The 12,566-nt window shown below is 44.1% G+C and overlaps 1 protein-coding gene across 2 annotated transcripts in view; it reads right to left on the bottom strand.

The window, feature by feature from the left end:
- LOC147195268 (rap guanine nucleotide exchange factor 4-like) overlaps positions 1-12,566 on the bottom strand; it is a 20,397-nt gene continuing 7,831 nt past the window's right edge. For both annotated transcript variants that reach the window (XM_086128370.1, XM_086128371.1), the window contains exons 5-29: positions 11,749-11,821; positions 10,745-10,800; positions 9,840-9,946; positions 9,639-9,760; positions 9,286-9,469; positions 8,913-8,997; positions 8,131-8,191; positions 7,960-8,036; positions 7,556-7,702; positions 7,102-7,196; positions 6,897-6,982; positions 6,424-6,758; positions 6,231-6,319; positions 6,105-6,132; positions 5,950-6,025; positions 4,227-4,373; positions 4,040-4,137; positions 3,313-3,438; positions 2,871-3,049; positions 2,702-2,792; positions 2,573-2,623; positions 2,402-2,489; positions 2,269-2,333; positions 1,446-1,500; positions 1-1,364 (exon numbers count right to left, since the gene is read on the bottom strand). In XM_086128370.1, the coding sequence (XP_085984496.1) occupies positions 1,237-1,364; positions 1,446-1,500; positions 2,269-2,333; positions 2,402-2,489; positions 2,573-2,623; positions 2,702-2,792; positions 2,871-3,049; positions 3,313-3,438; positions 4,040-4,137; positions 4,227-4,373; positions 5,950-6,025; positions 6,105-6,132; positions 6,231-6,319; positions 6,424-6,758; positions 6,897-6,982; positions 7,102-7,196; positions 7,556-7,702; positions 7,960-8,036; positions 8,131-8,191; positions 8,913-8,997; positions 9,286-9,469; positions 9,639-9,760; positions 9,840-9,946; positions 10,745-10,800; positions 11,749-11,821 (2,649 nt within the window). In that variant the 3' untranslated portion in view covers positions 1-1,236. The remainder of the gene's footprint in view (positions 1,365-1,445; positions 1,501-2,268; positions 2,334-2,401; positions 2,490-2,572; positions 2,624-2,701; positions 2,793-2,870; positions 3,050-3,312; positions 3,439-4,039; positions 4,138-4,226; positions 4,374-5,949; positions 6,026-6,104; positions 6,133-6,230; positions 6,320-6,423; positions 6,759-6,896; positions 6,983-7,101; positions 7,197-7,555; positions 7,703-7,959; positions 8,037-8,130; positions 8,192-8,912; positions 8,998-9,285; positions 9,470-9,638; positions 9,761-9,839; positions 9,947-10,744; positions 10,801-11,748; positions 11,822-12,566) is intronic.

Here is a 12,566-nt window from a genome sequence, read left to right on the forward strand (position 1 = left end):
TCTGTTAAATTTGCGATTTTTATTCACATGTACAGCACAGATAACCAGCTGCTCATGACAGAAGCAAGCCACTGGGCAGTTCTCGATACACACCACATTTAAAGCTCCTGAGATCAAATGAAAAATAAATCACAGTTGTCAGAATCACACCCAAAACCGACACGTACCTAATAAATAAAACAAACAAACAAAGAGAATACAACTGCCAACGTCGGCAAGATTTCTCCTGAAATGATAAGCTTTAGAACAGATTCGAACAAGCAACATCGTCAACGGCTAGCAGGCATTTTGGCCGATTGTTAGGGGAAAGCATCTCTTCAATAAAATAGGAGCCGACATTATTGTATTGATACACCCGCTGCAAAACAGTTCAAGGACGGTTTATTTTAATTGAGACGCACACCAGGAAGAGTGTCACAACTGAGTGACTCAGTCCTATTCATCATTTTGGCAGATGATTAAAAAAAGAAAAACATGCCAATGAATATTAGACCATTTTTGTTTTGTTTTATGACCGAAAGAGTAATAACTACCGCAATAACAATGCTCATTTTATTAGCCCGCCTACGACATTTTGCATTGGATGTTAGCATTAGGCTAGTGGTTTTGTTGGCCTCACTCTTGAAGTACCTCATGATGTGCTGCTTTCTGTGAAGTTTCTTATCACCATATAGTGCTCATCATGCTTTTTTTTTGGGGGGGGGGGTCAAAACTCAAGACAAAAAAAAAAAAAGCACTGAGGTCTACTGGAAGATGTGCAGCGAAATTTAGAGCAAGAAGAAGAGGCAGAGACGGTCCCCAACTGAGCTCCAATATTAGTCCTTGCTAACTTGAGATCAATGGATAAATGGTGATTCTGTGGTGAGTATGGCGCTCAAGAAACATCGATTATACTTCACTTTGGAACATTTGGAGCATTTGGCTAGCACAACATTGCAGGACACGCTGATAGAAATCCACTGTATAGAACACCAAGTCTATGAAGTTCAGTCATGCAGGATATTGATTCAAGTTCTAACAGGTCCCAAAACAGTAACAACTACTATGGTATTAAGCCTCATTTTGGCATGGGGCTAAGACACGGCGATAGGAAGAGACCTTTGATGGCACAGTATTTGTCCCTCGAGTTTTCAAAGTCATTGACTGTTTGTGTGTTGCTACTTAGCGCGTAGTTGCTGACGCGTCCGCTTTGTGTGGAGTCACAAGGAAGGCGACAATGGTGAAAAGATTCGAGTCTCATGTCCGCCGAGGTTCCAGCCGGTAGGAGAGCTGCGTCAGCGCCCTCTGGTTGTCGATCACGCAGAGCTTCCTGACGTAACCTCTAACCTCCGCCTGATTCTTGTTGGGTTGGCAGATGTCAGGATCTAGAAGAGAGAAAGAGGTGTATGTCTGGGAGCCTGCTTGAAACGCTTTCAAAGAAAATAAAATGGAATGAGGAGACTTACTGAAAGGCTGGCTTCTACAGTGCCTCACTTGCCGAATTGTGTTTGCTATCATACGCTGATAAAGAGAGAGGCCAAATGTTATTCGAACTTTAAAGCATATATATACAGTACTACTCATTCATACTTCATGATACACTGTAGTGCTCGAGTCCTGACATGCAAATTATTTTCTAGATATTATCCATCATTGGAATTATTATAATTTTTTTTGTTTGTTTGTTTTGATTTACAAGCACAAATTGAAGATAACGTGCGCTCTGTGGCAGTTCATTTTGGATAGACGGTGAACAAGTCCTAAAAAAAAAAAAGAGGCATCAAGCTGTGTTCATGCCATTCCCAGTTGAAGTGTACTGTCAAACTAAACATAAAACTAAGACAATGATACTGTATGTGGTGTATTTAAACACATAACTTTGATCACTTCTGCTAGCTTAAGTCAAACTGACACACAGTTGGAAAGGCCATCGGGCGAATAAACAGCATCTGGGTGGCAGTGTTTTACAACACTTGGCTCGCAATACTTATTTTGTGAAATTTTTCTCCATTTGTGTCTGCATGACTTTATTATACTGCGCTTTGGCACCAGAAGTAATTTAACCATGATGCACAAACTGTAAATCTGTGCTGTCTATTAAATTATGTTTCGGGAAAAAGGATGGCTTTTACTGTAGAGTGCCGTTTGCCTTTAAAAAAAAAAAAACATTAAAACGTATCTGGCATTCGGGTGGAACTTCAGGATGAAGCTAAAATGCATTTTAGTCCTTTCCTAAATTCGTGTGAGCATTGTACAAAATTCAGTATGTCAATAAGAAATTTGTCTTACCATTTTCTCAAAATTGACCATGCTGTCAATGAATGTCTTGTTGCCGTCATGTGTAAAAGTCATATCTGCAATGACATTTTCCATTATGAGTGTGATGAGATCCAAAACAAAATCTGCTCTCCAAGAATGCTACCTTTAAGTAGGAGGGGCATAAAAGGGATGATTGGCGGCTCAAGTTTGGTAACGGTTAGTCGGTAGGATCGATGGTTTCTGGATGGGTCCTGAACATAAAACGTAACAACAACGTCAATCACGAATAAATGAATGAATATTCCTACCTTCTCACTTGCAATCTGCGACTCACCATCATGCTCTCAAATTCAGCGTAAAACTTCTTAAACTTGGTCGGAAGCTTCTGATAAGCAAGGACATTACACGTGAACATTTGCCGCGTGGTGAAAATGGGCAGGTGCAAAGATGAATTGGTGTTTACCTCCCATGTCTGACTCAGTCTGCTTACAGCGGGGTTGCTCATGCCCATGATGATGGCAAAAAACGAATTCAGGTTCTTGAACTCCCGACAGCTACAGACAGAGACAAAACAAAATCTGCATTCAATTGAATCTCGGATTTGACCATATGAAGGAGTTCGTCCCACTCACTGCGCGGCGATCTTGATAAACTTCTTGAGGAGCTGGACCCTCTTGCTGAGCTGTCCACAGAGGCACACCTCGGTGACCACCCAGAGCTGAACCTGGTTGAACCTTCGCAGGAAAAGGTCCAGGTTGGCCGTGGTCCTTCGGAAGCTTTGGCGGCCAAACGTGTGATAGAGCAGTTCGTGCTGTGGGTTGTGCGGACATGGTGTGACTCGACTTTTGAGGAGCAACAAAACATATCAGTTCATGTGTGCAAATCCCATAGAATGGTTCCTTTATGAAACAGCTGTATCATTTACTGTGCAACCTGACTACCTTCCTGTTTAGACCTGAGCTTTTGTGCCACCTTGTGGCATATTTGGGTCATCAGCCAGAAGGTGAATATGTAACCAGTGAAATGTGCAAGATATATTTCCGTGATTTATTTGCGTTGTGTGTTGTGCGGTACCTCGTGCACGCAGCTGAAGAGCTCCCAGTCAAACGTTGTCATTTGATAAGCGAGATCCTTTGAACTCATCAGCTCAAAAGTCGACATCGAACCTGCCGAGGGTCCCTCCTGGTCTGCGAGGGGAGTCTGAAATCACCAAAATTGGTCATCGCTGATGATCCTAAACGATTGTTAGATTTATGAACCAAACTACAAAATTTACCCTACTTCCTGGCCTGCCGCAAGTAGCAAAAATCTGTGAGTGATTGATGCCCCAAAAATGACCTATCAATAGCACATGATGGCGGAAAAACATGACTTTTTCTCCCAAATGAAGCACCTCAATCCATTTCAACATAGTTCCTTGGCCCTGATATGCCATAAAATGGCACCAAAGCGAAACTTTTGTCTAATTTGAGCTCAACTCATTTCAACGTAGGTGCTTGACACCAAGATGCCACACGATGGTGGCAGAGCACATCTTTTGTCTTAATGAAGCGCCAAAACTCTCGTCAACATAGTGCCTTGGCACAAGATGGCAGCAGTGAGCGCTTGTCAAGACGAAGCCGTTGGGTGAAACCACCATAGAAAGCCATCCATCCATCCATTTTCCGAACCGCTTGATCCTCACTAGGGTCGCGGGGGGTGCTGGAGCCTATCCCAGCCGTCTTCGGGCAGTAGGCGGGGACACCCTGAATCAGTTGCCAGCCAATCGCAGGAAAGCCAACAAGGATAATTCCCGACTTACCAGACTACTGAGTTGCTTCCGTGCACAGGCAAATAATCGCCCGTTGATGCTCAGAGAAGAAAACACCGAGACAACATTCGGCTTCAGGACTTGTTTCTCTGTAATGCAAATTGGCAGCGCATCATGTCAATCAAATCACTCCTGAGAAGAACGTGCGCCGGTGTTGTGTCTCAGTTTTTCGACTTACCGCCAGCTGAGCTGAGGTGAACCAGCACGAGCTCGTCAGTGGAACCAAGTTTGTCGGCCACGGCACACAGCACTTCCCTGCCCGTCGCGGCAACGGCAACTCGAATGGTGGTGTACGTGTGGTCACTGCAGTACACCTTCAATAGGACTAGCACATAACACAAATTCGGTAAGACTTTAGAGCAGGGGTGGGCAAACTTTTTGGCCCGGGGGCCACATTGATTTCTAAGTTTGACAGATGGGCCGGGTCAGCACAAGATACGGTTCATATAAAAAAACTGTATATGTTGACAGTCCATACCAAACATCAACAGAACAAAAGCATTAAAGTATTACCTTTTTTTTTTTAAATGAGAACAGTGAAACAACTGTGGTATATGTCCTGTATGAACGTCCAAGTATGTTAACAACATACATGTGTGACAACACAAGCAACAAAGTGCAATAATATATTGCCCCAAAACTGCAGCATACAGTACAGGTAGGTGACAAAATATAACAAAGTTAGGACTATTTGCTACAAAATGACACAAGTAAAAGACCTGGTGGTTTCTTTCCACTCACTCACTGTCTCGAACTTGACCTCTCCTCGATCACCACACAAGACAGCGTTGCTCAGCTGATGTCGTGCAATGAATTTTTGATGCCAGCCACGGGACGCTTCGAAGTCTTCGATGCCCATAGTTACTGTTATGGAATTCGCTTTCTCTCTTATTAGCGGTCCAGTTTGTGCAAAGTTTTTAGCACGATAACAGTCAAGCCATACCAGGAAACGTGTATTTACTCGACTGTCCGTCGAGCCGCAAGCAATTCACTCTGAGCATGGAAACAGCCAGAATCGGACTGAGCAAGAATCGCTTCCTCGTTTTTCAAAGTCTCGTAGATTTGAGACTTTCCGACTCCAAACGTCTCCTGAATGTTTCGTACTTTGTAACCTGCTTCGTTTAATCAGATACACTTCACTTTCTCTTCCGCGGCCATTACTGTTCCTCTTCGTTTGGATGCCATGATCTACAGGACATAAAAATTTTCGCAATTCCAGTAAAACTCACTGCAATAAAGAGTCTCTTGCATGTCGCTGTTTTGGATCCAATGATAGAAATAGCGGCGCCCATTATTCCGCCGTATCGAGCGGGAGTTGCTTGAGTTGGCGCTACTGCGGGCTTCCGTGCAGTCTCCACCTCCCTCCCTGTGCTCTGCAACTTCAAGTAACTGCGCCACCTGGCGTTGAAATGCCTGTCATTACAAGTCCAAACTAAATGAATGCAATCATTTACATCGAACCTTAATTATGTACCAACCTTTGGCGGGCCGGATTAAAAAGACCAACGGGCCGGATCCGGCCCGCGGGCCGTAGTTTGCCCACCCCTGCCTCAGAGTGTACTTAATAGCTACTACTTTAGCACCATGGTGTGGCATCTCAAAAAGAATGCTTTGTGGCTGCTTGTGGCGCTATGGTGTCAAGGGACAATATTGAAGTGAGTCAAAGGCTTTCATTTGGACAAACGTATGAGCCGAGTACCATTTTGATGCACCTTACTATGAAGAAATTGGAGCCCACACGTGCACAGTAAAAACACAATGCTAGTGCCAAAAGGAACCATGAGACACCGGCAAAAGAGAACTGACTGCACATTCAGGATTTTTTGTAGGGGAAAAAAAAAAAAAAAGTTGATGATACCCAAGCTTCTGATTGTTTTAAATGCCGCCTCGCAGTCACTTACTGTCATCTTGATTTCTAATGGCCTGTTTCTTCTGCAGCCTCTCCTCACCGTTGCTGAACTGCCGTATTAAAGTCTTCTGTTGAATGAAAAGCCACAGTCAGCACACGCAGCATCCGCAAATGCACCTCCCGGCAATGTGTTTGACATTGACGTGCCTTTTTTGTGGCCTTGGCTTCCTCCGAACTACAAAAAAATAAAATAAAAGGTAGTGATCCAGTGTTAACAAAATAAATCCGAGTGGGGCACGTGTGTCAGTTTAAGATACACAAGTGGAAACCTACTGCAGTTTGACAACTTTCTCCAGGTCGGGAAGCAAGTCTTTCAACGCCCTGAGCATCCGCGCATCGTTTGATACGCTTCCAAATAACTCCTGCAGAGCACAGAAAAAAAAAAGGTCACTCATTGTTGGGACACTATTGATGAAGTCAAATATAATCTCAGAGCGGCTTGATTTAGAGAGCACGCCGTTGCTACCTCGAGGAAAGAAATTGCAGCAGGCTCTTCCTGGAGGAGAAATGTGTGTGTGTTAGCCCAGCGCAGAGCCAGAATGAGAACCCTCCTCTTACAGTTGAGCGCATGCTCCAAGCGCTCTTGCTCGGAGCCGGGCGGGGAGGCCGCATGGTAGGTGCACACTGGGTTAAAGATATCACCCCCCAAAAAAATAAAAAAAACTGCACCACAGAGGCACAGAGACAGACAAAGGGGCAGAGGCGAAAGCCGAAAAGGATATTGGGCCATGAGTAGAGGGCACAACTGGCTGTTGGGCATGAAGACGCAGTGCATGAGGACAAAATCGTCCACCGCCGGGTCTGAGAGAAGAAGAAATACAGAGCGAAAATGAGGAAGAATCCGAGGGCAGGGAAGAGGAAAGCGAATCAATAGATTCTGACTTCTGAGGCCATTTATCTGTGTGTGTGTGTGTGTGTGTGTGTGTTTTGTTTGGCAACCTGGTTCACTGTGATGTACGTCCATTCTCATGGTCTCCAAAAAGTGCTCAAGAATCTTCTGCGGAGTGCCTGAGATCACAGTGTACCTGCACCAAAAAAAAAAAAAAAAAAAAACCCCGATGATGATGATAAATTCCAACTCTTCAATGAGAACCAATGGTGACATTGTGTATGTATTTATTTCTTTTTTTAAAAACATGTATACTTGATGCTTCCCAGGGCGGAGGCTCGAGGACTCTTTTCTAAGACCAGCACAGCTTGCTCGTGCTCTTTCAAACGCACCGTGTTGGCCTCCACGTCCTGCAATTAAGACGAGAACACGATTCGCTAGCATATTTGAAACGCGCGACGAGGGAGACAAAAATCGGATGCTAACATGATCCGCCGAGCGTGATGCTCCTGTTCAGACGGGTGACCTTGAGCAAGAAACAGAACCACTAGTTGTGTTCCTACACCCCCCCCCCCCACCCCACCCCAATTAGGGCACATCTCATTTTAGCACATTTCCAAGGAATCCTGAACCGAACTGGATTTTAAAAAAAATCTTTATGCTTTCTTGTTGTACCGTCGCGATAATAAAAGTGCTGTACTGTATTGATATTCATCTCCAATGTTTATTTTCACAGTCACGGCCATCCGGTTACGATCCATCCGCGTACCCTGAGAATCCTGTTGAAATCCTCCTTGTCCACACGAAGGAAGTGGCAGTTGTCCTCTCTTAAGACAATGGAGGCAGCGCGAGGTGAATCTGTAACCAGGGCCAACTTTCCGAAGTCATCGCTTTCGTGGAGTGTGCACACCACCCCCTGACACACACCACACACACACACACACACACACACGGGTTTGCACAATTTTCAAAAGATTCCGAAAGGCGGCAGAAATGTGCTGCATCTCCCTCCACGCAGGTTGCAAAAGTGAATCGTTGTTTGAATTTGCTTTCAAAGCCGCTTGGCAGCGACGTCACGATTGGATTTAGAAGAACTCTGCTGGTGTTCTTCGAGCCTCTGCTTGTCTGCTTACGCTGTTAAAACGGGAGTGATGTATTAAGTATTTAACCCACCTTGCCGTAGATAACCACATTAACGGAGCCCTTCTGGATGATGTACCATGAGGTGCCCTCTTCTCCTTGGTTGAATACTGCAGAGGGACGCAACAACGTAATTCCGCATGGCTTGAAGACATGTCGCGAAAAGGAGAAGGAATTGGAGTCTGCGGCAAAGTCAAGACCTACACACAGTTCCGGCTTTTGCGTGCGACTCGAAGATAACGACGCTGGCCAGTTCTCGCTTCACCTACAAGGGAGAACACATTGGCTTTGTTTAGCGGCACATCAGAGGAACATTGTAAATGGGGGGCTCAACTTACTAGGGAGCCAAGTGGAGAAAAACACCCACGAAAAGCGCCTGAGCTCCTATCAAGATAATTCATTCATTGATATCCGGAGGTCTGTTTTTTTTTTTAATTAAATTTAAGATACTACACTGACTAAGAGCCCTCTAGGGAAAACTCAGTGTACTTGCTACTGTCTATATTTATTTATTTATGATTTTATTGTATATTTTTTGTTGCGCACAATAAAAGGAAGCAGGCCACAATCATGCAGACAGAAAAACTAGTTGCAATTTTTTTTTTTTTTAAAGGACCTCAGACTTGAACATTATGACCGCCAGGACTTCAACTGAAGTCTGGCTGCTTTAGCGACAGTCAGATAAAAGCTTTTACATTTTTTTTTTAAACGATCTCTTGGATTTTGTGGCGTCCCGCCCAGTCATATTTTTCAGTGTTGCAGGTGCACTTACGCAATAAGTGCTCGTGAAGCCCTTACAGTGCTCATTTCGATCACAAAATGTCAACGCTGCGTCATGTTAAAGAACTAAAGAACAGTTGGAGGGACACTTTTTCTCTCATTTCTAACACAGGCAGAAAGCGTTTTAAAAAATGACAGATCCAAACTCTGTTCCGTGCTTTTTCTTTTTCTTTTTTTATCCCAATGAAGCACGGTGGTTGACTCACAGTGTTGGAGAGGTGAGCTAAGGCCTTGATGTGAAGCAACTCGTCATAGATGATCTCGAGGTCATCGCCTGTCCTCTGACCAGGCCTGCACACGCACACACACACACACGTGTGCACGCGTACAGTGAGAGGGCAGTCACAATTAACCACCATGAAGATGTCATGCAAGCTGTCGCCTCTTATCCAACCGTGAAAGCGCTCATTTTTATGTTAAAGTCGGCATCAAAGGAAGTGGAATGAGTGATTGACATGTACTGTAGCGTAAAAGGTTGCAAATTGGCGCATATCATGCAGAAGTGGTTCCTGCAGGACTTGTGTAGGTCCAAACAAATGTGAATGCCTTCGGTGCAACGACGTCGTTCGTGTTCCTTACGACTTCCTGAGGATCATGCGCAGCAGCGCATCCGGTCCAATCTGAGCGAGGAAAAGGATGGTCTCCGGCAGTTCCTCTTCACTTTCCCGCTTCTCTTCCTCGCTCGGCAGCGGCGTGTCCTCCTCCTCGTCATCGAGAAAGCGGTAGAACAGGTACTTGTCCTGGAAACCCAGTTCCTGGTCCACTTCAGAGGGAACCGGAACGCAAAATAAAAATCACTCTGATTCAACATAAAAGCAAGCCTCATCATATTTATTTCCAACTGTCCAATTGATTCAAGTATGTGTTATTAGCCAGTGAATAAGCGCTAAAAAAAAATTTTAAGTAAGAGAGAATGAGAAGTTGTTGGATACCGTGATTCAGCACCTGATCTTCAAGCAATGCCTGCCACATGCCAACAGCATGGGAACGAGTAAGAACGCATGCACTCTGCAGCACGAGCCAGTCCACAAGTTCTGTGCCCACGCAGCATTGTCTGCGATACAAATTGACACGGCGTGAGAAAAAAAATTTAAATAAAAAAAGTAGGACAGATGTTGAATAGCATCACCTACCTGTATGTCTTGAGGTGATATTTCCTGTCTCGGATCATGTGAGGGGCTCTGGAGAGGATGGCGTTGCGGAGAACCTTACCCGCTCTCTGGAGCTTTTCCGTGGGCATCTACACAACACCAGAAAGGCACAGGAAATGAAACCATAATTCATTGTTTCCGAACCATCTGCTTCAAAAATGAAATGCTAATTCAAAACATGAAAGTAGATGAAATGTGAACCGCTTCACCTGTATCTTGCATACGTACACTCGGACATGTTGTAGCATTTCCACAAATTAAATAGTCCTGTTATAAGTATTCCAAGCTCGAGAGATCGTAGCTGTCCTGTGTGTGCTATGCATGTATGTAGATGCACCAAAAAAAAAAAAATGTGCCCAGTTCACACCTGCATCTAAAGGGGGCAGATGTGTGTGCGCTCACTGCAGTGCGCTTCAAAGCAACAAAGGAAGGTGCACTAATTGGCCCGATAGGATCTTTCTTCCCTGTGCATGCATTAACTAGTATTAGCATAACTAGAGAGGATCAGAGTAGTGAGTCATCGCTTGTCTCTGCTCATTGAACACACACACACACACACACACACACACACACACACACACACACACACACACACACACACACACGCACACACACACGCACACACACACGCACACACACACACGCACGCCACTATTCTGGCATGCTTGTTCATTCACAGACATGAAAGTATGCGGCGGTGCACGATATTTCTATTTTTACACACAGTAAAATGTCCATCTATAATCCTTTGGACACAAACAATCATGTCAGTAAAATGTGGAAGGAACATATTTGCCCTTGGGGAAGTCATCATTTCTCTGAATGGATTCAATTATATGGATCAGGTGCTCCTCGCAGACTTGAAGCCCGAAACATTGAATAGTTACCTTATTATGAGTTTTGTTTGCAGAGTCTGAGTTCATCTTGTCTTTGTCGGCAAGTCCTGAAGAGAAAACCATATTCAGAAGTGGGGTTGGCTAATTTTTTATGTTTTTTTTACAGGAAAGCAGACCTTTCTCATTTGTTGACAATGAGGTGCATTCACGCGATGTGCAAACTAAGTCGGGTGGTGCCTTCAGATACGAGTCGACGCTTGGATCGTTTTTTGCGCTGACTCACTGACAGTCAACTCAACTCACTTGACAACAAGCAGAAGTTTGAGAGTAAACAAAAAGAGGCATGGTGTTGTTTATTGCGACTCCCGTTTGAAATTTACTGTCAACGGAAACATGAAACAAAGACAATTACATGTTGTGTATTTAAAACAGGGACATACCTTTGTGCACGCATAATGGGAAACATCTTAGATGGGCAAATGAAAAGTATTGATGCCGTGGATTTCTAACACATTCAGCAATGGATATTTGAGCACAAACGGTGGGGCAGTTCATGTAGATGGGTAATAGGAATACTTAGAGGCCTGTATTAATAGTCCTCCTCTGTGAAGAACAACCAATATTGCTGTAATTTAAGAGTAACTCGCGACAGTACCCGTGTATAACCATATACTGCCCCTAGCTGGCCAAAACGTGCACAACAGAAGGGGCAGCACCATGTCCACTGAATTGGTGCAAAATCTCCTCCATTTATTTGCATTCCATTGCATTGTCATTCATTTATGTTTTTATATATGTACAATATCCTAGAGTTCCCATTTCTATTTAAAACCACATTCAAAACCTTTTGTGGGCCGGAACGTATAAATCGCATTTTAATTCATCTCGATGGGCAAAGACGATTTGAAATGCGAGTGTTTTCAGTTATGAGGATGATAACGGAAGGAATTCAACTTGGATCTCAAGGCCCCCTGGATTTTGAACAGTACAACATCACCATCTCACAACCGGGTCCAGTAAGGAAGCACGTCAGTCTTATCTGCGAGTTGACTCACTGTCATTGTTGGATCCACTCTCCATTGCTCCATATGGAGGGGCCAACAGTCCAGCCAAGCTCTGACGATGCTTCTGCAAATCCAAACACACATAAGTACATCACATTACATTTGGTTCGCCAAAAAACAAATAAGAAAGTTGCTTCCACCCGACTGCATAACATGGCCATTTACATATACAGTGGGTACATCAAAGATGATGAAAGCAACAGATAGCCCACTGAAACTTAAAATGCCCCATCGTATGGATCCCAACCAGATTTGGAGCGTGTCCTCTGCTATGCATCATCATCCATCCGTCCGTCGCATTGACACACTTGGACACACACAGACACCGCTATGGGAAAACAAAGCCCTTTGTATAGCCAGAGACCGTTTCGATGTGGAACTATTAGCATACAGTATGATTCGGTTGAAATGTGTCAATGTTTTTTTTTTTAAGGCCTCAAATTGTTCTTGCATGTCGACTTCGGAACAGAAAAAAAATAAAAAATCCATCAGGTAAGTGAGCCTGAATCTGTCGCTGCTCCTTTCAGAAGGTATTTCCAAGCAACCCATGTATCCTGAGCACACGAGCACACAAGCACACATACGAATAGAGGCAGCACCTGTCAGAGCCTCTGCACAGAAATACACACAAACAGAAAGAAAAAAAAAACTGGCAAACAATCCCAAAAGTGCAAAACACAATTTTGTGGGACTAGAACAAGCATAAACAAAATGACAAAAACGACAACTATAATATTAGGCAATAATTCAGACTTACCTGAGTAAACAGCCTAATTTTATCTAAAAGTGGGAAAACTGGGACCCCCCTC

Source organism: Hippocampus guttulatus, chromosome 14 (assembly GCF_054856545.1).
Source record: "Hippocampus guttulatus isolate MCC_2025c chromosome 14, RoL_Hgut_1.0, whole genome shotgun sequence".
Taxonomy (NCBI): Eukaryota; Metazoa; Chordata; class Actinopteri; order Syngnathiformes; family Syngnathidae; genus Hippocampus; species Hippocampus guttulatus.